General features: G+C 48.6%; 8 protein-coding genes across 8 annotated transcripts; 4 read left to right on the top strand and 4 right to left on the bottom strand.

Moving 5' to 3' along the window:
- The first annotated feature begins 42 nt into the window (after positions 1-42).
- Positions 43-1352, top strand: LOC6641404 (splicing factor 3B subunit 4). The gene is made up of 3 exons (XM_002064367.4): positions 43-178; positions 254-337; positions 401-1352. Exons 1-3 carry the CDS (start codon positions 145-147, stop codon positions 1300-1302), a joined length of 1020 nt encoding a protein of 339 aa, XP_002064403.1. The 5' UTR covers positions 43-144; the 3' UTR covers positions 1303-1352.
- Positions 1353-1728: 376 nt separating this feature from the next.
- LOC6641403 (general odorant-binding protein 19d) lies at positions 1729-2742 on the bottom strand. Its single transcript, XM_002064366.2, has 5 exons — positions 2717-2742; positions 2404-2570; positions 2260-2348; positions 2063-2199; positions 1729-2004 (listed from the first exon to the last, which is right to left on the bottom strand). Exons 1-5 carry the CDS (start codon positions 2740-2742, stop codon positions 1926-1928), a joined length of 498 nt encoding a protein of 165 aa, XP_002064402.2. The 3' UTR covers positions 1729-1925.
- Positions 2743-3240: 498 nt separating this feature from the next.
- On the top strand, positions 3241-3928 carry LOC6641402. Its single transcript, XM_002064365.4, has 2 exons — positions 3241-3609; positions 3665-3928. Exons 1-2 carry the CDS (start codon positions 3265-3267, stop codon positions 3875-3877), a joined length of 558 nt encoding a protein of 185 aa, XP_002064401.1. The 5' UTR covers positions 3241-3264; the 3' UTR covers positions 3878-3928.
- Positions 3929-3948: 20 nt separating this feature from the next.
- Positions 3949-4685, bottom strand: LOC6641401 (general odorant-binding protein 19d). The gene is made up of 2 exons (XM_002064364.4): positions 4271-4685; positions 3949-4203 (listed from the first exon to the last, which is right to left on the bottom strand). Exons 1-2 carry the CDS (start codon positions 4666-4668, stop codon positions 4116-4118), a joined length of 486 nt encoding a protein of 161 aa, XP_002064400.2. The 5' UTR covers positions 4669-4685; the 3' UTR covers positions 3949-4115.
- Positions 4686-4875: 190 nt separating this feature from the next.
- Positions 4876-5679, bottom strand: LOC6641400 (general odorant-binding protein 19a). Its single transcript, XM_002064363.4, has 3 exons — positions 5554-5679; positions 5322-5489; positions 4876-5260 (listed from the first exon to the last, which is right to left on the bottom strand). Exons 1-3 carry the CDS (start codon positions 5662-5664, stop codon positions 5057-5059), a joined length of 483 nt encoding a protein of 160 aa, XP_002064399.3. The 5' UTR covers positions 5665-5679; the 3' UTR covers positions 4876-5056.
- Positions 5680-6144: 465 nt separating this feature from the next.
- LOC6641399 (putative 60S ribosomal protein L33) lies at positions 6145-6723 on the top strand. The gene is made up of 2 exons (XM_002064362.4): positions 6145-6324; positions 6392-6723. The coding sequence occupies exons 1-2, from the start codon at positions 6262-6264 to the stop codon at positions 6521-6523; spliced, it is 195 nt and encodes a 64-aa protein (XP_002064398.1). The 5' UTR covers positions 6145-6261; the 3' UTR covers positions 6524-6723.
- An 837-nt stretch (positions 6724-7560) lies between these two features.
- Positions 7561-8843, top strand: LOC6641493. The gene is made up of 2 exons (XM_002064361.4): positions 7561-7749; positions 7818-8843. The coding sequence occupies exons 1-2, from the start codon at positions 7693-7695 to the stop codon at positions 8742-8744; spliced, it is 984 nt and encodes a 327-aa protein (XP_002064397.1). The 5' UTR covers positions 7561-7692; the 3' UTR covers positions 8745-8843.
- Positions 8844-9509: 666 nt separating this feature from the next.
- On the bottom strand, positions 9510-25737 carry LOC6641492 (probable E3 ubiquitin-protein ligase HERC2). Its single transcript, XM_023175295.2, has 11 exons — positions 23415-25737; positions 22788-23353; positions 22169-22717; positions 21178-22103; positions 20946-21108; positions 19110-20881; positions 18659-19047; positions 10643-18593; positions 10103-10586; positions 9864-10040; positions 9510-9801 (listed from the first exon to the last, which is right to left on the bottom strand). The coding sequence occupies exons 1-11, from the start codon at positions 25312-25314 to the stop codon at positions 9649-9651; spliced, it is 15030 nt and encodes a 5009-aa protein (XP_023031063.1). The 5' UTR covers positions 25315-25737; the 3' UTR covers positions 9510-9648.
- Between the last annotated feature and the right edge of the window lie 7 nt (positions 25738-25744).

Below are 25744 nucleotides of genomic sequence, written 5' to 3'. Positions count from 1 at the left end.
AGGCTGTACGGTCGCACTATTAAACGCTAAAAACCCACTATTTCCCCCCTTATTTTAATGGTCGCTCCTTGTTTGCTTTTAATGGTCGTTTGCCGTGTTATTTTTTAAAACAATTTTGAATTAGTTTATAAACATCCTTGTAAAATGGCCGCAGGTCCCATAGCTGAACGTAATCAAGGTAAGTAGAAGTTCTTATATAGCAGACAAGAGGTTCTCAAATATATTTATTCTTGGTTACATTTCTCCCCGGCAGATGCGACAATTTATGCCGGCGGATTGGATGATAAAGTATCAGAGACTCTGCTCTGGGAGCTGTTCGTCCAGGCAGGACCAGTAGGTAAGACCCGTGTATGACCCCTCCAAATGCTTGAACAACTTTCTAACAGCCAAAATCTTTTAGTAAACGTTCACATGCCCAAAGATCGTGTCACACAAATGCATCAGGGTTATGGCTTCGTGGAGTTTCTCAGCGAAGAAGATGCCGACTATGCCATCAAGATTATGAACATGATCAAGCTGTATGGCAAACCCATTAGGGTCAATAAAGCTTCGGCCCATCAAAAGAATCTGGATGTGGGCGCCAACATTTTTATTGGCAACTTAGACGTGGAAGTCGATGAGAAACTGCTTTATGATACTTTCTCCGCATTTGGAGTGATACTGCAGACACCAAAGCTTATGCGTGATCCAGAAACTGGCAAGTCCAAGGGATTTGCTTTCATAAATTTCGCCAGCTTTGAAGCTAGTGACGCGGCAATGGATGCCATGAATGGTCAATATCTTTGCAACCGTCCCATCTCAGTGTCATATGCCTTCAAAAAAGACCACAAGGGTGAGAGGCATGGATCGGCAGCCGAGCGACTGTTGGCTGCCCAAAATCCGTCAGCTCATGCGGATCGTCCGCATCAACTGTTCGCAGATGCTCCCGTACAGAATATGATGCCGGTGATGCCTGGACAAATGATGCCACCACCAATGATGCCCCCGCCGCCGCCAGTGGTGCCTGTATCATCCAATAATATGAATATGATAGCGCCACCGCCACCTGTGCCGCAGCCGTCACCATTTCCAGCGACAATACCACCTCCTCCGCTGCCGCCGATGGCCGGTGGACAGCCACCATTGCCACCGGCCATGGGCATACCGCCGCCGCCACGCATGATGCAGCCAAATGCTTGGGCTCCACCTGGCATGCCTGCGCCGCCGCCACGTCCACCGCCAACGAATTGGCGTCCACCTCCTGTACCGTTTGCACCGACCCCATTTGCCAGACCCTATCAACCAGACGGCTACCAGTACTAAGTCACTCCATCTGTAGTTAAAGTAAAGTAATAAATTGTAAGATCGACAAATTGTGTACAAATTTTGTACTTTTTTAGCTAAAGGGCTTCATAGTTTTCCATTTCACATATATTCAAATAATCGCCGATCATATAAATATATATGTATGTACATAACGATGGTCTGTCTGTTTATGGGACGTTAAAATAATGTCTCTTATATATATTTATTTTTACTCTATTGAGATATCTCATTTAAATACGAAATTCTAGATTCAAATTTTTTGATAAACTATTCCCTTATTTGGTAACTGCTCTACTATATATACATATATATTTTTAACTTGCATCCGAATTCACACACAGTCTTAAGAGTCTGTAAGAATGTAGAATACAGTTTTTAGTTATATATATAGGCACAATAAATTTTTGTAATAAACAAATCGGATGACTTTTTGACATTTGCTCAGTTTATTGCTTAAGGACTAGTTCATATATATTTACTAATTGCAAGTACACATACATGTTTATTTATATACATATAGAAAAAGGGAAAAATAAGAGAGATTTAAAATTAATGTAGCGCTTTCGATTTCAAATTGTTATCTATTCCATGAGGTTAGCGTTGGGTTCGGTGTGGTCATTTTACTGCTCCTCCAAAGACAGGCCGTGCTCGTGTATTTGCTCATGGATGCAAGTCTCATAGGCATGGGCAGCATCACAACTGCAAGTGAAATGAATCATTGATAGATGGTCTTAATGAAATTTTAAAATTTACTTACTGATCCTCAGGCACTTCAATTTCATCACATTTGTCTACGATTTCTGAAAATGAGGCAGATGTCTCCTCATTGTCTTTGCTCATTACCTTAACCAATTCCAAAGCCTTTTCCTTGTTCAATTTGCCGGCATCATCCATCTACAGAAAGTAAATCATATAAATTAATAAGATGTACTTCATTTCATCAATGGAACTTACAATTTCAAACTTCTTCATGATGCATGATCTTAGGCATTTGGCCTCATGAGTCTCGCCCAACTCATGCTTCATCAATTGGGCCACATCCTCTAGAGGAATATTAAATGACTGTTATATAAAAATGTCTGAGAATGACCTACTAACCATCTGTGGCTCCCGTTTCCTCTTTACACTCATGGGCCACTTCAGAGGCATGCTCCTTGGTTATCTCCTCATGTGGCTTGGCGGCTACGATAGCCAGGAGGAAAGCTAGACAAATTAAACGCAGCATGTTGACTGTGAGAGAAACAAATACTAAATTCGATATGAGTCTTCCATGCCGTCCAGCATTTATAGGAAAAATTCTCAATCATCAGCATCATTATCATCATCAAAAGCAGCAGCAGCAGCAGCAGCGTCTCCAGCTTAATCTCAATATCTCTCAAGCAATTATATGCAATTATATTGACATGGGAACTTAGTTGAACTATATGAGCAGCACATGACACTCTTGATTTTGAGATCTGGACAAGATCCGGTGTCAGCGGAGATGCCCCCCACTGGGCCACGTGAGAAAAATTTTGGTCTGAGCTGACTACTTTTAGGAGGATGAGGCAGAGTGTCAAACACAAATCAGCAATTAACCATTTAATTACTAACTGGCATGGAATGAAATGCAAAATGGAAAATCTGAATGCAATTAAATCGATCAAAAACGAGAGGAAAATAAACTTAATCTACGTGGAATCACAATAGCTAGAAGAAAACTTATGATGATGATGATGATGATGATGACTGAATTTTTGCTTCACAGTCAATCTGCGTGACTAGTGGAAATGGCAATGACTAATTCCAAGTTTAAGATGAACTTGGACTTGTTCTTGAACTTGGCAATTTTCTTTTTCGTTTGCTTAAGTCAGCGAAAAGTTTTCGACGTTTGGTTAAAAGGTCAGCAGTATATGCAGACAGTGTCAAGAATATATAAAAGCTAGAGAAGATTGGCAGTTGGTATCAAAATCAGTCAAAATGATGGAATTGGAGGCTCAAAAGAAAATCACTCTGTGTCTGAGTTTGCTTTGCTTATTTGCATTTCAGGTGAAGGCCCAAACCAAGATTAAGCCAAAAACTCTGGATGTTAGGCAGCCATTGGATCTGACCAGTCTGCTGGGTGGTGGAGGCCGAGGATCTCAGCCCATTTGGACTTTGATGGATCAAAATCTACCCCAGATTCAACAAATGGTGGATACATCGAAATCCGAGTGTTTGAAACAATTGAAAATGCCCAAGCAACAGCGACCCTTGATGAGGGAGACACGACCCACTGAGCAGGAGAAATGTCTATTGGAATGTGTTTTGAAAAAGATTAAAATTGTGAGTTTTTGAAATTCGAATTAAGTTCCTATCGATTCATTGCACTCATTTTCAGATGGATGGCAACAACAAATTGAGTCTGCCCCAGGTGGAAAAGCTTACCAGTTTGGTAACCAACAACAATAAGGTGGCCATAGCTTTAAGTTGCAGCCTGGCCCAAAACTGCAATCGTCTGATAACCACCAAATCCCCATGTGAGGCAGCTCATCAGATTAATCAATGTATTAGTCGCCAGTTGGAGAACAATAGAGTTAAGCTAAAGTGGTAGAAGACACCTCACGAACACACACACACACGCACACACACGCACACCCACACACCATACACCAAGGGATAAACTTGGATTCATTTGGATTTTTATTATTGGCGCTGTCCAGGAACCACAACCCCATAATCATAACGAGCTACAAGTTATATGTATGTATATAAAAGAAAAAAAAAAAAGAAAAATAAACGAAAAAAAAGAGAAAAAATAATCCCGCAAAGTTTGAATATGTTTGAATACATTAATCCTCCTTGATTTCGGGTATTTTAAAGGATGCCTCACGCATATCGCGTAGCATGCACATGGCTATTCCATGGGCTATCTCGCATCTGTCGAAAAGAAGATAGAGGAGACATTGTAATGGGAATGGGACTCATTGTCAGTCGTCACACTCACCTGTCGGTGTTGCCGTTCATGATCTCATTGCACTTGTCGACTATGCGACGAGAGTCATCCTCCTTGTCGGGAAACATCATATTCATCATTTCAACTGTCTTATCTCCATTGAATTTCATCTCGCCCTCGGGCATGAGTTCAAATTGTTTCAATAGACAGGCACGGAAACATTTCGTCTCGTACTTGACATCCTCTTTGTTCAGCACCATGTCAACAATGTGCTCCCTCTCTGGCTTGGGATCACAGCCATCGCCAAAGGGCTCAATCATCTCAACCACATCGGTGACCGACATCGACACGGTCTCCTCCTCCTCTTCTTCGGCTCTGGCACCTGGCATGGCTATGGTTAGCCAAATGGCAGCAAGGGCCACCACCGCTACGGTGCAGGACAGTGTCATCCGGGATTGTTTGGTCATCTTTTAGTAACGTCCGACTGGTATGAGCCATCGAGGGTTTCGCTGTTTTATATATAGTCATATGCTTAACATGTATCCGGAACAAGTTAATCGTTTAGAGATTGTCGCTTGTAGATCTTACCAAAGCGTTGACATGCAATTGGAAAGTTTTGTCTAGAATGGCCACCAATCAGAATGCTCCACACAAAATTCATATTGCACACAGTTTACAACTAAATTTTATTGGACTTTACACTCTACAAATACAAGTACATACATATACATACATATATAGAGGATGGGTCTAGTGTTACGATTAGGATTAGGGGTACCATTTCCCATTTCTCTTTCTCGTTCGATCGTTTGCTATCTCTGTCTTTCTCATGTTTGCTTAGGGAAAGACAAAGATTTTAATGTTGTTCTTAAAACAGGTCAATAGAGCATGGGCCGCATCACAATTTCCAGAATTCTTAATGCCATTGGTGGCATCTTTGCAGGCTTGTGCTCCTGCCCGGTACTCTGCCTTATAGCTTTCCGGCATTAAAATTTCCACCTGTTTCAATGTGGATTCCAATTGATATTTTCCCTTTTTAATCTGTCGGTAGATACAAAATCGATTGGTGGGCTCTAATTTCCTAATCCTGGCTGATACCTACCGCTTGCATCATCTCAAGGATACAATTGACATAGCAATTGGCATCCTTGTTATTGGGTAGTTGGCCATTCTTAATATCATTGGCTATGTCCTCCGTAACTTTGGGGTATTTGGGTAGACAGACATCACGCATCAGTTTACCAGCTGCCTGCATTTGCTCCTCCGTGGCCTAGAAATGGAAATGGACTTAAAAAAACTCCTTGAAAACCGAATTTCTATTCATTTCGCTCAACTCCAGCATGGACTTGGGATAAGTCAGCCACAAAAATGGTTAGATTTATAATCACTGCCACCACTATATTCCATGTGTACTTCATATTGTCGCAGGTCCATATGATCTTCATAGTTTGCTTTTTATACTCATGCAAATGAGGCGAGATGCGTACATAGAATTTGATTGGGAGTGGAAAGGTGGATCTAATGGCATAGCATTTGTCCGGCCTAAGTGGCTAAGTGGCCAGTAGTTGATAGTAGGTATAGTCGGTAGTCGGTAGGGTAGGTGTGGGGGGAAATCATCATCATCATATTCACATGCCATTAGTTTCCATATTGATTATTCAAATACCAATTCTGCTTCTCGATCTCTGCATTCGATATCTAACATATAATTTTCTCTCACTCTAATTGACAGTTTTGAATAATATCCACACGCAAGGTAAACCAGGTGACTCCACTCCCAATGGGATTCATCATATGTATATCAAGATATCAATGGCGTTAACCTAGACTGGTGTAAAAGCAATGGGCAATACAATTATTTGATTCAGGTGCTATTATCTGTTGGCAGGTCATGTCATCTTGTCATGTCATAATAAAGCATGCCTTGGCTAGCTACTCAATAAGTGAACTCCATATTCATATACAATTCATGTTCAAACAACAAAAATAATATACAAATCTAAAAAGTAGTTATTTACTGTTTCATTAATATATTATTCAAGATGTCCGAACAATTCAATTTCAGCGAGGTCTTCAATAGCAACACTTTGCGTGGACGCGCCAATGTAAGATTCCATTAACCATCATTACCATTATTATTATTATCATTATCATTTTTTTCCTCCTCCTCAGGTGGCCAAGGCCACTATTGCCTCAGTGGGATTACTCTATGTCTTGGTTAAGATGCAGCGTCGCAGTGCTAAACGTCGTGAAGCCAAACTTTATTGCAAGGGATGCCAAAAGAAGTTAATGATGAATATGTAGGATTGGCCAATTGGCAGCAAATTTTGGGGGCAATACTCGTCGGAGGCCTCCAAACCTAACCCCTCAAATTCCCTTTCCCCCTCCTATCCACCAATCCATTTTGTTAAAATCTCTTGTAAATTGTCAAAAAAAATATAAATGTCCAATACCAATGATTAAACAAATAAGTGATCGCAGTTAGATCACTCTGTATACCAAAATTATGTGTCGTCTATATAATTTAAGAAATTCTAATTAAACAAACCTTTTTAAAAATTCTATACAAAATGAAGTCTTAAGGTCGACAGGATTGGAAACCCTTTTGACTTTTGGTTATAACTTCAGTTTGAAAAGGAATTTAGATAATTATCGCTTATAGTTCGAAAGGTCAAAAAGGAGTAAATCGTTTATCATTTAATAAATGAAAAATGATAAAAATTAGGACATTTTAAAATAAATTTTAAATTTGCCTACAATTTAAGATAGGACACCGAAAAAAGGAAAAAAGGCCAGACAGCCTTCTGATAGGATCCTAGGATCTGATCAGATATATTATATGTGAAAGGATTAAACTTATTGTCCATATTGTGACAATTACTGTATTATATGAAAATATAGAGAAACCGGATAGAAGAGCATTTCTTGGGCCGACTTTAGCTCATTCTATCGAACCTTTATACTATAAAGTTTATAGCGTGAATCACTGATCATCGTAGGCTTAACAATCCCAACAAAAAGCAAACCATTTTTGAGTGTCCAAACTTAAGAACAAAAAGTGCCCTCCCCCTTTACGACCCACAATCATATTCTTCAGGTCGAAATGTTTTTGTTATTTTGTTACTAGCAAATCGCTTAACGTATCTGTAGGGTTATCTTTGGGATGATTTCTTGTTCCTAAACCGCATCAAGTTAGATATTTTGAAAGTTGTTTGGCTGCTCCGTGGACAGATACCAGTAGTATCCACATCGATCTCTAGCGATGAGAGATATTCCCTTTTATCGTTTGGATGTCTTATCTAAATAGTTTTTGTAGTAGGCCGTTGCTTTTGACTTCATCGAGAGTATCATTATTAATTTGATCCGGCCAAGACCCAAGCTCTCTGGGGCTCTCACAAACTCACAATACACACAAATCTCTCTATCTGTAGCCGGTGGTCGGAAGCAAGTGTACAAATTGCAGAGTTTTGGCAATGGCTGAGGGTTTCAAGAAACACTTTAATAGCTCCACAATACGAGGTCGGGCGAATGTAAGCATTAAAACGTTATGAGTATTTTGCAATTTCTTGCACTATTTGTTGGGTTCTTTTTCTTGCAGGTTGCCAAAGCCACATATGGAACATTTGCCCTCATATATTTGTTTTATCGTGTGCGGCGAGGCTCTGGCAAGACGCCGCCGACAGACGATGAGCGAAGATCAGAGTCCAGCTGCAACTGTGACAGGCCGCGAGAGCCCATTGAACCCGATTCTGGCGTATTTGAGGCCGATCCGGAGTGTGCAGCGTGTCGGGATCGAGCCGAGAGAGCAATGACCGAGTATGATCAGGAGCAGCAAAGACGCTCAGCCAAGGCACAAGAGGAGGAGGATCATGAAGGCTGTAACGGCCATTCTAATCCACCACCGCCTCCGCCGCCATCGGAGTCCCCACCACCACCACCATCATCGTCTGGAGGAGCTGAAGACGGGACCCCACCACGTCGCAAATGTCCTTGCTCAGAACGGAAACAAGAGAGTCCCTTAAATGCCAGTCAGACACGTGCCCGCTTCCAGCAGCCGCAACCGCAGCATCACTATGCCACCTCCGAAATACAGCAAGCCCGTCCAGTTAGCGCTCTAATTGGTCAAGCTCACGAGGCTGTCTACCAAGCGCTACGGACTGTCGTCTCAGTCGTCATGAGTGGCGCATCGGTAGTCACTGGCAGCCATCCAGATCCGGATGAATCGTCGACTCGTGAGGATTGCAGATGCACTAGCATCAACTATGAGGGTAACAAAATAAATCGAGTCGACGATGATGGGCCAATTGGCAGCGATCGAATGGACGATAGAAAGCCACAGCGAGAGGATGAACTACATGTAGAGGAGGAAGTCCTTCTGCCGCGTCGGACAGCGCCTCGATCCTGTAATGGACCCATTGGGCATGTCGATGAAACCGCAAAGCCTCCCACTCAATCAGCACAATATCATCATTCCTTCAGTGATGGCTTTGCTGCAGACATGTATTTCGAGAATGCCGATGAGTAAGTGAGAGTAAAAGAGAGCAGTAAATCTTTTGGGTCAAACGGTCACCTGCAAAATTTAAACAGTGTAACTAATAAAATAAAAGGGACCTCTGTAAATCAATTTGGAAAATATTCAAATAAATAGTTTAATTTTTTAGGATTTTTAATTAAAAACAAAAGCGTTTTGAATTGCATTTTCTTTTTGTGTGTATATTTTTTGACTTTCTTTTTGGTTTTTTGCATTTATTTATTTGTTTTCTCTTCTGGCGCTCATGATTCTTTTTTAAATTTGTGTTTTTTTGTTTTTCTGATCTGATAACATTGTTAGCAATATCTTTTTGTTTTTCGTCATCGACTGCAATTGCGTTTACAGGGGATTAATAGCCCGATTGATGCCGATAGGGAATGAGGGCGAAAGGCGGTTAAACTACATATATTTATGTGTGTGTATGTGTGTGTTTGTGGGTGTGGGTGTGTGTGTGTCTGTTGGACTTGAACTAACATTTATAATTATATATTAAATATGTATATGTATAATATATATGCATATATTTATATGGAAATAACATTAACGCTTAGTAATTTTGTTTGTTTGTTTTTTCTACTCTTTTTTTCGTTTTTTTGGTTTCATCACGCTATTTTAATAAATTGTTATCTCGCTCTAACTCCAATCTGGTAAATTATAGTATGTCTGGTGTGCTATGCTTGTATTTTTTTTTTTAGGTTTTGTATGTGTTCAATTTTTGCCACTAATTCGTTTTTTGTTTTGTTTAATTTGCTACTACTCTTTTTATATAGCATAAAATGATGAGGATCAATTAACTTGGTGGTGAGATTCATAGAGATTAAGACGATTCATAGACTCTATAGCTTTCTATATGTCTTTCCTTTCTTCCTAGTGTGTGTGTGTGTTTCTTCTTGGTTTTTTAGCCTTCATGACTGGCAACTGACTCTAGATCGCTATTGTCCTCACTGCCTGTTGCCTCGGTGGGTTCGCCCATGGCCACACGAGCATACTCGTCCGTATCAATGCTTTTGCAGAAATGTATGGCATACTTGAGCTTCTCCAAAAGTACGGCCTGTGAGATTGAAAATAGGTAAAGTTATATATAGGGAAAAACATCTTTAATAAGTTACTTACTTTGCAGGAGTAACGCGGCATTTTAAGCAAAAAGAAACAGGTATAACTCTCGGGTAGAAAATGATCTGGCGGATTCTTTTCCAGCACTTGCAGCACAAAGTCACGACCACGAAAATCTGCTATGGTTCGTGGCAGACGAGTGCGTCCCCATACAAAGCGCAGAAAGAGTGAACGTTCCTAGGATTGAAAATTGAATTAAATACTGGCAAGTTTTCAAGTCTTCCTTGTGGCTTTCTTACCTGATTGGTAAACTCTTCCATTACGTCCCAGAACCAACTGACCAGAGCCGAACTGGGATCAAAGCCTTTGTAGGTGGCCACAGATTTCAGGAGACCCAAGGGTATATCGGGCGAGCCACAGACCATGGCTTGCAGCTCGGCCGCCGAGAAGAGGGAGAGCAAAGGCACTGGTATCACCTTGGACATACCATCACGGACAGCCTTTACCTGCTCGTCGAACTCATGGAGACGGAAACCCAATGCTAGGCGCACATACTCTGCACGATTCCGTGCCGAAATATGCGTGTATCGCGTGGACAGAGGCACCTCATGCCCGCGGGCCGACGAAGTGGAAAACGGCAGCTCCAAAGTGTTGAATAGCTTCGTGTCATCATACATATTGCGAATGCAGAGCAAGCCCGCCACATAATCACGATCAACTTCTGTGAGATCCGTTGGACGTAGGGTCTCCCCGGTGAGTTGCCGCCACACTGGCTCCGCCAAGCTATAATAGACATAAAATGAGTATGGAAATCATTGGAATTGGTAAACGACACTTACTTGAGACTCAATGGTGAACCCGTTCGCACTGCAATACCCATGAGGACGCCCAAGAAACGGAACATGTTCATCTGAAGCACCGAACCGAGTGTTGGATCCAATAGGAAGCAATCTCTATTGGCGCCCGCCTCGCCGCGTCCATTGGGGGTATTTATCAAAAGGGGAACACTGCCATTCTGAAGCTCATCACACATCTCGGCAATTGACTCGCTGTAACCACCGCCACAATCGTCCACACTCTCGCCAACGAACTTCACCTTCCACACGCGATGCGGCAGGGCCAGGGCCTCCTGGGTGAGCAGCGGCAGCTTCTGTACCATCTGGCCAAAGACACTCTTCATGCCATCCACTCCGGCGAGTCCATTGCAACGACTACGCGAACGCTTCACCTGAATGCGATTCAATTCGATGACAGGACCATGCTGCTTATCCCTCACCATCGTTGTCTGGATGACTTTGCGAAAGGCGGCCTCTTTGATATTGTAGACAAGCACATCCTTGAGGGCGCCCAAGCTCAAATCTCCCGAAATGGGCAACATGGCCAGGCAGGGGCACAGCAGCTCCGAGAAGTGATGCAGCAGTATGAGACGGGCATGAAGCGCCTCCGGGGCAAGATCACGTACCAGATCGTATTCCAGCGGCGGATTGGGCAACGGACGCAGACGTTCACTCAACTGGGATGTGGACAGGGCCAGTGTGTGGGCGGAGCCACAGGTCACTTTCACAATATGTTTGCCCTGGAGAGCGGCCACCAAGCGGGGTCTTTGTATGGCAGTTACCGTGCCATCGCCCAGTTGGCCCTCATCGTTGTCGCCCCAAGTGTACACCTCGCCAGCATCGCTGCAGGCCACACAATGCAACGAGCCGGTGGCTATCGAGATAATCTTTTTGCCCTGCAGAGCTGCCACCTTCTTGGGCCGTCGCACATGATCCACCGATCCATGGCCCAGACGATGAAAGTCGCCCTTGCCCCAGGTATAGACGGCCCCGGATTTGGTCAAGGCGACCGAGAACTGCGAACCGCATTCCACTTTGATGACACCCAGGCCCGCCAGACTCTCGATCTTGTAGGGCAACTTGCAGCCATCACTTCCGCCGCGTCCCAACTTGCCATAGTCGCCGTCGCCCCAGCTCCAGACATTGTCATCGTCGGTTATACACAAGGTCTGGGCATCGCCAGAGCCGCAGGCAATATCGATGGCTCGGTAACCGAGTAGGGCTTCCACTAGCTTGGGTCTCAGCTGATCCTCCGAGTCGCCATGTCCCAGTCGACCATAGCGGCCCTTGCCCCACGTCAGGACATGTCCACTGGATGTGATGGCCGCCGAATGGGCACTGCCACAGGCAATATCCGCCACACTCATGCCATTCAGATGTTCCACCAGCTTCGGCCGATCGTAGCTCATGCGATTCCCGTGTCCCAGTTTGCCGTCCTCGCCCTCGCCCCAGGCATAAACCTCGCCCTCGGTGGTCAGGGCCAAGCAGTGCTTGCCGCCCGAATTGACGGCGACCTTCTTCACGAAAACATGCTGCAAGGAGCCCAGGAGTGTGGGTATGGCCCACGAATCACTTCCGCCGACTCCCAGACGACCGCCAGAGCCGTAGCCAGTGGCAAATAGTTTGCCATCCGGTGTCACGGCGAATAGTGACTGCTCTCCTCCTGCCAACTGGACAGGACGCAGCAAACTCAAAGCCTCACATGGCGTTGGTGTCTTGATGCGACTTCCCTCCAAGCCGCCGAGTTGTCCGCGATGGTTGTGCCCCCAGCCGTAAATTGTGCTTGCTCCGCCCCAGCTGAGGGCCCAGTCATCGGGTCGACGATTTAGCCACTGCAACAACTGAGCGTCGTGCGGTCCCTGGAACAGCGTGTGATCCTCGTGAAGCAACACACAATCCTGCTGCTGGTTCATCAAAAATTCCGGCTCTGCCAGCATCAGGGACAGCGGGAGAGGCGTCGACTGCGGGGGCGTCACATTGCTGGCCGTGCTCGATGTAAGCGATGTGGTTGAATTCATTAGCGATGCTCCTGGTGATTGGCCGCCAGCAGCTGGATTCGGCAGCATTTCGGCGAATTTTTTGCGAACCTCGAGGCAGAAAGGACGCGGCAGTTCCGTACGGCGTATTAGAGATTGGGCAACGCGTACGGCGATGCAATAACGCTTGAACCAAGCCCATTTGTGGACATCACCCGTGGAGGACGAGGACGAGGAGGTCCCAGCTGCTGCAGAAGCTGAACACGAGGGGATCGCCGCCGCAACTGCCGAAGCGCTGGCCGAGCCAGAGCCGCCCGATCCAGAGCCAGATCCACATCCCGAGGTGGTAGGCAATGAGGCATCCAATTGCATATCGCAAGCCAAAGCTGCAAGTGTCTTGAAGTAATCCGAATGCATCAGATGAATCCCGCCACGCACTTGCGGCTCCTCGTATTCATATTGACGCAAAAGTTCCGGGATCAGAGGCTGGAGTATGGCCGCCAGTGTTGGCTCTTGTGGCTTCGGTGCCTGTTCCAGCAGGAGAACGGCATGCAGTTTCTTCAGAGACCAAATCCTCTGGGCAGTGGTCAATGCACCCAATTGGGCGCAAGCAGCCAAAGCTGAGGCCAGGCGTATCAAGACACCCGGCTGTGTGGGCGCCAATCTGGAGTCAAGTAATGCCATCACCAAAGCCATGGAGGGTTGCGAGAGTACAGCTCGATCGGATCCACCCTCACCCAAAGTGGCTGCCGGCATGATGGCGTGTACCCAGAAGCGCCAACCCCAACCATTCACCGAGCTATCCGAGGTGAATTTCCAACGCAGCTCATCACCGGGCACGCGGATTTCGGGTGCCCATTGCGCAAATTCTCGACCCGAACGCATGCCCAGGACACGGCCGGCTCCATCCATGATGACCAGTGGATCGTTCCGCTTCTCTGTGCTGCATTGGCTATCGAATTCTAGGCGCAGCATTTCGGCTCCTGGGATACGAACTGCTCCCGTCACATTCACATTGTCCACATACGGATGACTGCTCTCCTGCATTACGGGTTTGGGCAATTTGCCCAGGCAATGCCGCGATGTGCACAGATCCTCGAGTTCCGTGATGCAGGTCTCTAGTAGCATGGCTCCAATGGCCGGAGCACTCGAACCCAACGATATCAAGGTGTCGGCTATGGTTTGCGAAGTGCTGGCAGGTCCACAGCGACCGCAAACCGATAGCTTGAGGAGTTCCACCAAACTTTTGGCCTCCGGCTCACCCAGTAGGCCACCAAAATCATCCAGGCCGTGCGCATGACTTATTTGGGCCAGCATCTCCTCCTGTTGTGTCATGGTGGCGGCCATCACGGACATGGCACTGGCCGACATACGCGAGTGTTTGTGCTGTTGCAATGCCGAGCTAGATAGCGATCCGGACATGGAAAGCGAACCCGTAAGACTCTGGAAGGCACTCAATGGGCCAGCATTCAGACTGAGTAGCGTTCCACTTAAGCCAGCGCCAACTCCAGTTGCAACTCCCACCATCTCCAAGGGAATATCTGGGCTGTGTTCTTGCAGGGCCATGTCGGTGGCATCGGCCGGAGCCTCGCCGCCACCTTGAGCAATGGGCTCAGCCGGTGGCAAAGGTGCTCCAGCCAAAGTGACGCCAGTCAATTGATCCTCATCGCCTATGCCCATGCCTGTGCCAGTTACCGCCGCTGTGCCCGCCGTGCCTCCTTCCCCAACGCCTCCAATGACGGCGCCGCCGCCGCCGCCGCCGCGTTCCTTATAGTTAACTTTGCTATGACTAGTGAGAGCGGCCACAATCAATTGACGGGCCTGCAGTATGCTCATTGCTCGCAGCACATGACTCAAGGCCGCCTGTCGAGCTGCCGGCGACTCCAAGGCCAGAGATTCACTTAGACTTGCCATGATGGTGGATTTGCCCTCGCCTTGTTTCTGCTGAGCTGCGGCACTGCTCGTCTCAGTCTCGTAGATGCCAAGGCTGCTGCCACCCAGGGGATCCCGAGTGCTGCCAAAGGGGACGGGGCCACGCTTCTCCTCATCCAGACTGGCATTGGGCAGACCCCAGGCAATGGAGTGCGAACTGCCGCAGGCCACGCGATTCACAAAGACAGCGTCCAATCCGATGACCAGGGCCGGCTTCTTGTTCACAAACGTGTTGCCGCTACCTTGTTGACCGTGGTCGTTGTCGCCCCAGGCATAGACTTGGCCAGCATCCGTGACAGCCAGACAGTGGAGAGCCCCCACAGCCACATGAATGACCCGGCGTCCGCGTAATCCGCCAATGGGCTGAGGCTTGCGCACATGTTGGTCACCTCCATGGCCCAAGCGATAGTAATCTCCCTTGCCCCATGTCCACACTTCGCCGGCACGCGTCAGGGCGAGACTGAATTGTGCTCCGCACTCTATCTGGATGACACCGATGCCGGATAGACGTTCGATTTCGTGCGGTGTAGCCGATCCCTCGCTGCCACCGCGTCCCAATTTGCCAAAGTCGCCATCGCCCCATGAGAAGACGGCCCCGTCTTCGGTCAGTGCCAGAGTCTGGGCATCTCGACTACCGCAGGCGACTTGAATGACCCGCCGTCCGGCCAGGGCTGTGACCTGTTTGGGTTTCAGCTGTGTAGCATTGTCACCATGCCCCAGTCGGCCGTACTCGCCGAGTCCCCAGGTGTAGAGTTCACCCTGGCTGCTGATGGCAGCCGAGTGCGAGGAACCGCAGGCCACATCGCGTATCTTCTTGGCCCGCAGGGCTTCCACGAGACGGGGTTTGTCCAATGTTGTGCGATTCCCGTGTCCCAGTTTGCCGTCCTCACCTTCGCCCCAAGAGAATACTTTGCCGTCGAGTGTCAGGGCCAGGGCATGTTTGCCGCCAGAATGAACTGCTACCTTCTTCACCACATATTGATGCAAAACGGGCAGCTGATGGGGCAGGGGCACATTGTGCGTTACACCCAGACCCAGGCGTCCGTTGGTGCCCTCGCCACAGGCAAAGACTTTGCCATCTTGACTGACAATGAACAAGCTTTTCGATCCGCCCGATATGTGAATCGGACGCAGACGACTTATCGTTTGTGAAAATGTGGGAACTTTCACTTTAGATCCTTTCAGGCCTCCCAGCTGCTCCTTGTCGTTTAGGCCCCAGACCATTACCGTGCACGGCAATTCCTGTTCGGCAGCCACCGACTCACCCAGCGATGTACTTGAGCCAGCAGCAGTTCCAGCTCCCGCACCATTTGCTCCTGCTCCGCCTTGATACTCGCAGGCCAAAAACTGTGCATTGGCCAGGATATGCTGCAAATCTGGCTGCTGTCGTCGGCCAATGAACTGAATGCCATGAATCTTACATTGAATGCCATTATTCTGGCACTGCTTGACGACAATTTCGATCCACGGGTAATAGGTGGGCACCTGCTGCATCAACACCACTTTGCTGGCTCCCGATGGCACTGGAATCCAGGTGAACTCCTTCAGAGTGTCCACACACTCGCCCACACGTATCTCGAGCAGCGATGGCATATGCGAATGATCCTCGGGGCTGACCTTAATGGCCAGACTGTGCACCAAAATCCGATCATGCAGCTCCAAACGTATCCAATGCCGACACGGGCCACTGGAGCAGCTCTGCCAAAGTTGACTGCCCGTCGCGTCCAGCAGATGCTTTGCGGCCGCCTCATTGGAGCTGACGGTAAGGGAGCGTATACAACGCGACCAATCCTCGATGAGATCACTCGGCGTGGCTTCTGTTACACTGGCAGCAGCGTTCACCTGGAACGGTGGTGGCGGTCCAATCAATTCCACTTCATTGATATGACCCTGCCAGCCAGGCAGATCGGGGAAATCCACTGTCAACTGCTTGCCCCTTACGGAACTGACTACACCGGATGCTGTGCGCAGTTGCATGTTGAACACGCCATAGCGGCTTGACGAACGCAGCCGGACACGTGCGCCCACCACAATCGGCGGTGGGCGTGGCAGTTGAGAAGAAAGGCTATCCCGCGCAGGTGGCGCATCAACCAGTTCGATGTGAACAAAACAAACCCAATAAGTGCTGCCATGATTGCGCCAATCGACTTGCACGTTGAGATCATGCAGACCTTCGGTGTCCACAATGAGCACTGTGCCCATGTCTCCTTGCTTAATCTCTTCGAAATCGCGGCAACAGCGCACAGTCATGCCCGGTCGAACCAGACCGCGGACGTAGAGAGCATAATGATCAGCCGTTTGGAAATCCTTGCGGGATTGAAATTTAATGGGCATAGCAGCAGCAGCAGCAGCTGCAGTGGCGGCGGAGGCTTCGGCAGACGCTGTCGGTTGTCCTTCCACTGTGTCGGATGAAGAGGCCGATGTGGACGTGGAGGAGGATGATGAATTCGAATTCGTACTGGGATATTCAATGTCTGAATCGGGCTCTGGCTCGGGCTCATTGGCCGTTGTAGTGGGATCCTCTTCAATAGTATTGGCACAGACATCGGGATGCTCGAGTATCCATTGGACTATCTGCTCCGGTGTGGGCATTATCTCGGCTTGCAATGACAGCTGATTGAGGGCCAACTCAACGGTGCGCCTAGTGAATCCCATTTCCATAATCTGTCCAATCAATTGAGCATCGCTGGCCGCTAGTTGACTTGTTAGTTTTGGACGTTCTTGAGTCTGCTCCGACTGCGATGGCGTCTGCTTAGTGCCCGCCACATTGTAAACAGGAACACCATGCACCATTGTGGGCTGCGGCGGTATTGCCAAGGCTGTGGACAACATCATTCCATCGGCTGTGGAACCATCGCGAAGATCTACATGTGCCTGATTGGCTAGAGATTGCACACAATTCAGAGCTGCAGTGGATAGATCCAGATAGCTGTAGCACGCTTTGACTGGCGATGGTTGGGTGGCTCTCAGGAGGATGCACTGAATCAGTAGCTGAGCATCCTGACTGCTGTTGCTGCTTCTACTGCTGCTGGGCGATAGTTGCGGCTCCTCATGTGACTCATCTGCATTTGTTCCAGCTCCTCCTCCGCCGCCGCCTCCTCCACTTGTTTGGTCTACATCCTGGACATAACAGCCAGGGGCACGTTGTTTCAAAATTTTACGCAAAGCAGCCTGATGTCTGTACAGCACACTGTTGGTATGGAGTACAGCTAGATGGAGTTGCTGCCTGCGCAGCTGAATGAGATCCAAACGTCCCTCTGAATTGCCTGTGGTCGGTAGCAGATCCCTCATCTCGGCATTGGGTCCATAGAGGAGTACGGTCCAGGCATTTAAAAGCATTTCATTCATGGGCAAGCGACTTAGACTGAACACACTGTGATCCAATTGCGGCATGACTGTGTTCAATGGAACTTTAACAAAAGCACCACCACCACCACCACTTGCAGCACCTTGAGCTTGGGCGAGCAGACACCTGCCTTTGTGGGTGAAACTGGCAATAATCATGTGGCTACCCTCGTGAAAGCATTGGAGTCCCACGCGTGGACGTAAGTCATAGCCACCCATGGCACTTAGGACGCCAAGCACAAAGATTTGCTCACTGTCCAATGGATTCGAGCAGGATGTCTGCTCGCCCAGCAGTTCGGCAGCGACGCAAAGCTTTTGGGCCAGGAATGAGTTGATCACAGAATTCCAATGCGGCAGAGTATGCAAGCGACGCAGCAGCGAGACCAATTCCTCGGCCACACTTCCCGAATGGGAGGCAGTGAGTAGAACACGGGCCTTGCCCTCTGCACTGGGCTGCAAAGTAACGTCACCCGGACAATGAAGGGCAATCCGGCCGAGAGTGGCAAACAATTGACGAACAAGTGGGGCCATGCGTGGCTCCTGCTCAACAGTCCACTGGGCCAATATCGATTGCAGCAGACGTAGACAATGCAATTGCCGATAGATGCCACGTTCACTGCCCGCCGGTTGTTCCAACAACGAGAGATAATGTGCCAACCAGCTGGGAGTACTCAGCTCCAAACAGAGCCGAGGACAATCACCTGAGAAGTGGATGAGTCATCACATAAAACTGACATTCATTCATTCATTCGTTCGTTTTGCTTACCTGCAATGGCTCTAATAAAGCCCAAATTTAACCAGTTGAGAGAGTGGGCCACATTTGCTAATGCTGGCTTGGGATCAATGATGGCTCTAAACATACTAGTCACTCCACGCAGGGCATGCTTGTCCAGTTGGGCGCCATGCATGCCACTGCCCACGGCCAGGATCTGTAGCAATTTGCTGGCACAATGTCTCAGCAATTTGGATGGATGCGATTCACTGGTCGGTGAAAATTCCATTCCAACGCCCACGGTACCAGCAAGATCTTCGCGATCCGGTTCTGTGGGCGAAGCCACATTTAAAGCACTATCAGCCAGCTGAAGATCATATTGACCCTCCTTGCCCATTCGATACGAATTGGTAGCTCCGGTATACCATTCCACACGCACCCATCTAAAAGCAAGAACCAGGTCAGTGTTAGCCCAATACTTAGTTTTTGTTATCCATCTGCTTACCCATCCTCGCCGACTTCACTGATAATGCGTCCTTCACCGGGTGGATTTCCATCTTGATCACCCCATTTCCAGTCGGATCCGCGTACAATTCTTGTGCCAATTTTCATTAGTTTGGCTAAATCCGGTCCACTTAGTTGGGCTTTACTGCATTTCTGTTTCATCACACTGTCCTCGTAGAGTACACTTAGTTCTCCATTCATTTGGTTACAAGGCACACCCGGTTCACCACCAGTTTGGGCTAGCAGACCCAAAATAGTTCCCAGCAAACCGGAATTGATGAGCAGGCCGAGCTCATTGGGGCCCAATTCTTTGGCTAGCATGCCAAAGACGCTGAGCAGAAATCGTGCCCTTGGCAGACGCTTCAGGAGTACATAGGTACTGAGATTTGAACTATCTTTGCCCCGCGCAGATCCTTGCTGTTCTTGATTCACCAATCGTCGAAGTTCTCGGACCGACCAGTCTAGAACTCGGGCTTGGGCCAACAGAAGACGGGCTTTTTGATAGGCACTCACCATATTCAGTTGCTCGAGGACATGCAAAAAGCCGCCAGAACCAGTAGACGATTTCAAGTGTAGACCCAAAAAGCCATTGAGGAGACTATATTGAGCCGCATCCAATAGGCCATGTAGTTCGAGCAGCTGCTGGACTAACTGCAAACCGGCAAGACGAAGTTGAAATCTTTGCATCTGGCAGTACATGGCGCGACGAGCCGTCTCCACATCACAATTATCCTGCAAGGCGAAATCCACAATGTCTTGCATGAGGACAGTATCCAGTTCACCTTCCCCATAGACCTGTCGCTCGTTCAAGCGACGCAGCAATGTCTCCTCCTCCTCTTCGGCTTCCTCCTGCTTGGTGGTGGGATTGGTGGGTTGAGGTTTCTTTTCTTGTTCTTGTTGCTGTTGTATAGTAGCATTTAGGAGATCTTCGGGCTTGGCAGGTTTTCGGGCTAAACGCAATTCCTGCAACAGACGCCGCACCAGCAAACGGAATCGGGGCATTCTCTGTAATATGGGCAGGCGGCGTAGTCCACGTTGCTGGGGACTTATAGCAGGACGCACTTCGTAGAGTAGAAACCGCAGACGCTCCAGAATGGGAGCACAGACTTCCTTGTAGCTGCGATTCAACTGCTGCCGCGTCCTCACCACCGACCATTTGGTCTGATGCACCAAGCCAATAATCTCACCCAGTTGCTTAGGTGGCGGTAACATCTCGCCCGTTTCCACACGCTCGAGGGTATTTAAGACCAGCCCACCCAAGCATTGATGTCGTATTAGAACTGCGCTGAGAAGACGCTCCAATTCCTGTACTGGATGTTCCGTAGCAAATTCCTGATGCCACATTAGATTATGGGCTTTGCAATAACATTCCGTGAGGGTCAACCATGCGGCCACGGGCGGTTCCGACAATCTAGCCTCTGCCAGGCCACTTATAAAGCTATCAATCCGTTGCTGCAGCTGCGATCTGCCCGTGCCGAGTTGTTGTTGAAGAGGAATCAACGGCGGTGGCAACTCCGTGGGTGTATTCCCCGCCGTACTATGACAGCTATGACTGCTGCGAGCCTCTCCCTTCTCCTCATCAAAGGGATTCGTTGGCTGGAGTAGTAACAGGCCGCCACTGAGTAAAGCTGATTTGTCCAATTTGGAGCATTGCAGCTCCGCAGGCTGCAACGAGGGACCACTGCACATGAGATTCGCCACCAAACCAAGTAATTGGGCTAAAGCACACTCGGAGCTGAAATGGGTTAGCCGACTGGGACCAGACGCAGTTGGCTGCAAGGGACAGAAGAAACGAATTTAACAGAGAGATATTAATGGAATTTATTGCCCCTCTTACCTTTTCATCGTTCGTTGCCTGAACTAGATATTTGCCTAATTTATGATGCTGAAGAATATATTCCATGGAACATCTGTGCGATTGATTGCTCAACTCTGCCGTCAAATCTTTACCTAATCCTGTTTCCAAAACTCCTCTCAGACTCTCCGAAGCAACTTCCAAGCTGTTGAAAAAACAAAACAAAACACAAATTCAACTCTTAACTCCTGAATCCGGTCAAGACTTGACTTACTTGTAGTTGGTTAGATCACAAACATATCCGGCCAGGATAATGCAACGATTGCCATCTAATATTAAATTCTCCATATCTGTTTTGCGCACATAGTAAGTTTCGGGATCCGCTGGAGGAGTTCCACTTTTCGGACCACCACGGCAAATGATTCCTGGCCAGCCCATATCATCACCATCGCGCAGTTCTCCCTCACCCAAAGCTCGATTCAGCCTGTCGAGGACTCGCAGAAGGGGTAAAAAGAGTCTAGCCCATCGCAGACTGGCCAAGCATTGGGGCCGATCTCGTTTAAGAAGCACCAGGCCCACCAGCAACTCATGGAGCAGGGCGTCCGATATATCCGACTGGAGTATGCGACTTAGATGACCAACCGGGTGATCGCCAGCATGATCTCGATACTGCAAGGCCAATTCGTGGGCCTGCTGCAGTGTGGACACACAGGCGGGAATAAGGCTATGAAGATATTGGACAAGCAAAGCTTCTGCCCCAGTGGTTTCCTCCTCGGCGTCAGCCTGATGGATGTAGGCGAGCAGTAGACGCTGAAAACGATGTAGCAGGCTAAGACTGGGACTTCGACTCGGCTCCAAATGGCAGTGGCCCGGCTCCTGTTCTTCTTGCTTCTCCTTTCCCAGTGATGGTGACAGACGGGTTTGGGTCAGAGCTGCATTATTGCCCAGGAGCCGTGTGATCAGCTGAAGAAGCGGCAGATGAATCCCATCGCCGCAATCGGCAGAGCAGGAGCTACTTTCCAGGCGAATAGCATGCTGGAGAGCTGATTCCAAACCGCCCTCGGCCATTAGAGAGCTGACCAAGAGATCGGTCATGAAACGATGCCCTGCCGAAGAAGCTTGTCCCGGTTCAGAGGGTAACAAAGAGGTTAAAGTTTGGGCACGCTCTGCGGCCGTTGGCAGCAAGACGCTCCAACCATCCTAAAAAAAAAAAGATAATAGTCATTCAATACGTTTCTGCAATGTTCTCTTGGTGATTATTTTACCTGGAGAGCCTGTTGGGCGGCCACTTGGATGGTGCGCAACACTTGACTGCCCCCAGCGAGTGTGAGAATTCGAGTTTTGAGACTACTCAGCAATCTGCCACCACTGGCCAGACCCACTTGCCGCGGATCCAGGCCATTTCCAATCAACGCCAATAGTTGGAGACGCAAAAGATTGAGGCAGGCCACAGCAATGCATTCGGATTCCTGATTTGGGGTCTGGCGATTATCCTGGCTGCTGCACATGCTAAGCAATTGGTCTAGCAGTCGAAACGTGGGCTCACCCAAATCAATAACAAATGGTGCCCGCAAAGGCAGACCCTGTTGCGAGCTCTGTGTCCAGATCAGACTCTGCGAAGCGGTGCAAGCTATTCCGCTGGCTGGCAGTGTCGGCAGGCCAACCAGGATTGGCAAACGGAGCAGCGGCTCGCACGAGACCGAAGAGGGGCATATTTGTTGGCTATCATTGCGACCCCAGCCAAAGACTTCGCCGCAGCTGGTCAAGGCCAGACAATGAGCAACACCCACAGCAACATCCACCAGACGTTTGTGCTAACAAGAGAACGAACAAACGGAATTCTAGTTACACAATTGAATCTGGGAGAGATGTAGAGGAACTCACCTGCAGACTGCTAACCAATCTCGGCACGCTACAACCCTGAACACTTCGTTCCACTTGCTGGTGACCCAAGCAGCTGGCCTTGCCCCAGCTATACAAGTGACCCTCTGTGGTCAGTGCCATGGAGGATTGGGCTCCCGCAAAGATACGTTGTACGCGTGGCAGCGTTTCCACCAGAATGGGCTGCAAACTACTATTACAATTTCCGTTGCCCAACTTGCCGTAGTCACCATCACCCCAGGCATAGACAAGACCCTCCGATGTCAAGCACAATGAGTGGGCATCTCCACTACCAAGAGCCACATCAATAATCTCATATTCGGCTAAAGCCATCACAATGGCGGGCACACATTGATCATCCGAATTGCCGTGCCCCAAACGTCCATAAGTGCCGCGTCCCCAAGTATAGAGATTACCACTCCAAGTGATCGCTGCACTGTACGAGCAGCCACAGAAGACAGCTTTGACGCAACGATCTAAGGCGGATATCTTTGTGGGCACCGCCCTGGCATGAGTATCTCCATGGCCCAGCCGATGATCTTCGCCAGCTCCCCATGAATAGGCATTACCTGTGAAATAAAATCAAGGATTACAATCGAATCGATTCAACATTCTATGGCACCAACTCACGATTGCTGTCAATGGCTAGGAAATGACGTCCCTCACAATGACCCGCTATGCTCAATATTGTCTCCTGGGCAAGTTCTTCAATCGGCTGTGGCTCCAGTTCCGGTTTGCCCAAACGACAGTTGTACAGTTTACCATCTTGGCTGAGCAGGAGAAGCAAACTCTCACTGCAGGCGATCTGTTTGACCTGAAAGCGGCAATTCAAAAGTGGCAATGATCCCACCAACAATGGATCCTGACTGGACCAACTTGGGGTCACGGTCGATGGTTCGGCACTGAAACCGGGTTGCTCTTTGGACAATGACGGCCAACCCAAGGCATAGACTCGCTGCTGTGGAGAGTTGGCAGCGGCAGCGGTGGTAGCACTATTAAAGTTATTCCTCAATAGACTTCGCGGCATTAGAGGCTGCACCAGTCGATCCAAATGCGAGATGATCACGACAGCGGCACGGCGCAAATCCACAATGGCGGAACTGCTTTTGGGCAGCATCAGGAAACGCAAAAAAGTCTCCGTGGCACTCACCATGCCCATGCAAGAGGAAGCAGCAGCTGCTGCTGAAGTGGCCGAATCTACACCGCTGTTCAGCGTGGTGACTGCTCCAGCTCCTCCAGCAATTTTCTGGTATCGCTGCAATATACTAAGCAATGGGGCACCCGTCTTCTTGGGCATATCACGATTATCATTGCCTGTCTTATCCTTATCCCACAATAGTAGTAACAAGACCACACACTCCAAGGTGGCAGCCAGAGTGCCCTTTTGGACGCCAAGTTCCAACAAGAGGCACAAAGCCGTATGCCGGTCATTAAGTGGAGCCATACATCGGCCACCCATGGGATCTCCAAGGGCCACAAGACGTAGAAACTTAATCGATCGTTCCATGACCTCCAGCCACAGGGGGGAGACTTCTGCGGCGTCAAAGAGTGTACCCTCGGGTAACTCTTGCAGAGATTCCAAGGCCTCACTTAATAGTTCACTGCACATTTCCATATCCTCGCCAGAACGCCAGGCTCGACGCAAGAAGGCGAAACTGAAATTGAGCGCAGCTCGTGTTCCGACGCGGGCAAGACCAAGGGCAGCTGGTTCCGTGGTTATTGCATCTGCCCGTTCCAACAGGGGTTTGGCCATCTCCGGCTGGGGTAATTGCGTTTGACCGGGATTTCTTTGTGTTGTGGTCAAAACCAATTCCTTGGCCCTCTTCAGAGACACAAAGTAACGCTCATAGATGAACAGCTGCTGGCGTAAATGCTGTGCAGACAGACAATTGCCGGCAGCTCGCAATGCCAAATCTTGCAGTTCACCAATCAGGGATCTCTGGCAATCTTGTTTGGCCTGCTGAACCGGCGGTTGGCTCCACAGCCAATTGCTTAATATCAAATCGGTGGCCTGACTTTGATGGGCCGCCGCCTGCTGGGCTGCCTGTGAAGTCATCTTCTTGATGGCCGTATCCGAGTCCAGGGGACGACATCCATCACAGTTGCAAGCGGAGAGGGGGCCGCAGTAATCGGGCTGGCAGCAGGAACACTTTAATTGCTGGGCACCGCAATAGTGCTTGCCATCGTCACCCAGATATGACAATTGGCCGCGAGCGTTTATTAATGGAGCTGCCGAGGATGAGACCAGCTCACAGTCCTGGATGAGATGATTCCACAATACTGCCGAGTCGGATGAGTTGCGCAGAGAAGCAATGAGATCGGCGCGCAACCATTTGGCATCCAAATAGGGCAAAGGCCGTAGGTAGAGATCGGGCGATGGCAGCGGAGGGGAGGGGCCAGATGTCGCTGCTGCTGCGGCACCAGAGCTTGAAGGGGTCGGAACGGGAGCGGTAGCCGATGCCATCCCCGTTCCAGTGCCCACTCCCCCTCCCACTCCTGATCCAACTCCTCCAACTGGTCGATTAAACATATTCGATTTATTCTCTTTTGATTCTTTCTATTTTGATAGTCAATTCCCTAATAAGTTAACTACTTCTTAACCATTAGCTCGGCCCCCTTTGTCTAATAAAAACAAAGCTATAACATGGCACATTTTAGTTGCGGGGGCGACACGGCAAGCGGTTTGTGGGCTACTACGGCCCAGGCTAGGCGGTGGCGGGTCAATGTCGTCACTCACACACACAAACGCACGCACAAGTTTTCTTGAGAATGAATCGTAGTTTTTCCTTCCATTTCCACTTTTCACATTAATTGCACGATAGATGAATTCGCCAAGACTATCGCGCCAGGTAATTTACAATAAACTAACTTAATATGACACACATTTAATTGAACTTTATAGAATTAAACGCTTTTAGCTAGCAGAAATTATTGTTTATATTTTTGGGTTCTTTCTTCTC

The sequence above is a fragment of the Drosophila willistoni genome (assembly GCF_018902025.1).
Source record: "Drosophila willistoni isolate 14030-0811.24 chromosome XL unlocalized genomic scaffold, UCI_dwil_1.1 Seg141, whole genome shotgun sequence".
Classification (NCBI taxonomy): domain Eukaryota; kingdom Metazoa; phylum Arthropoda; class Insecta; order Diptera; family Drosophilidae; genus Drosophila; species Drosophila willistoni.
The sequence above is the reverse complement of the archived record's forward strand: the minus strand, read 5'-3'. Positions and strand labels throughout refer to the sequence as shown.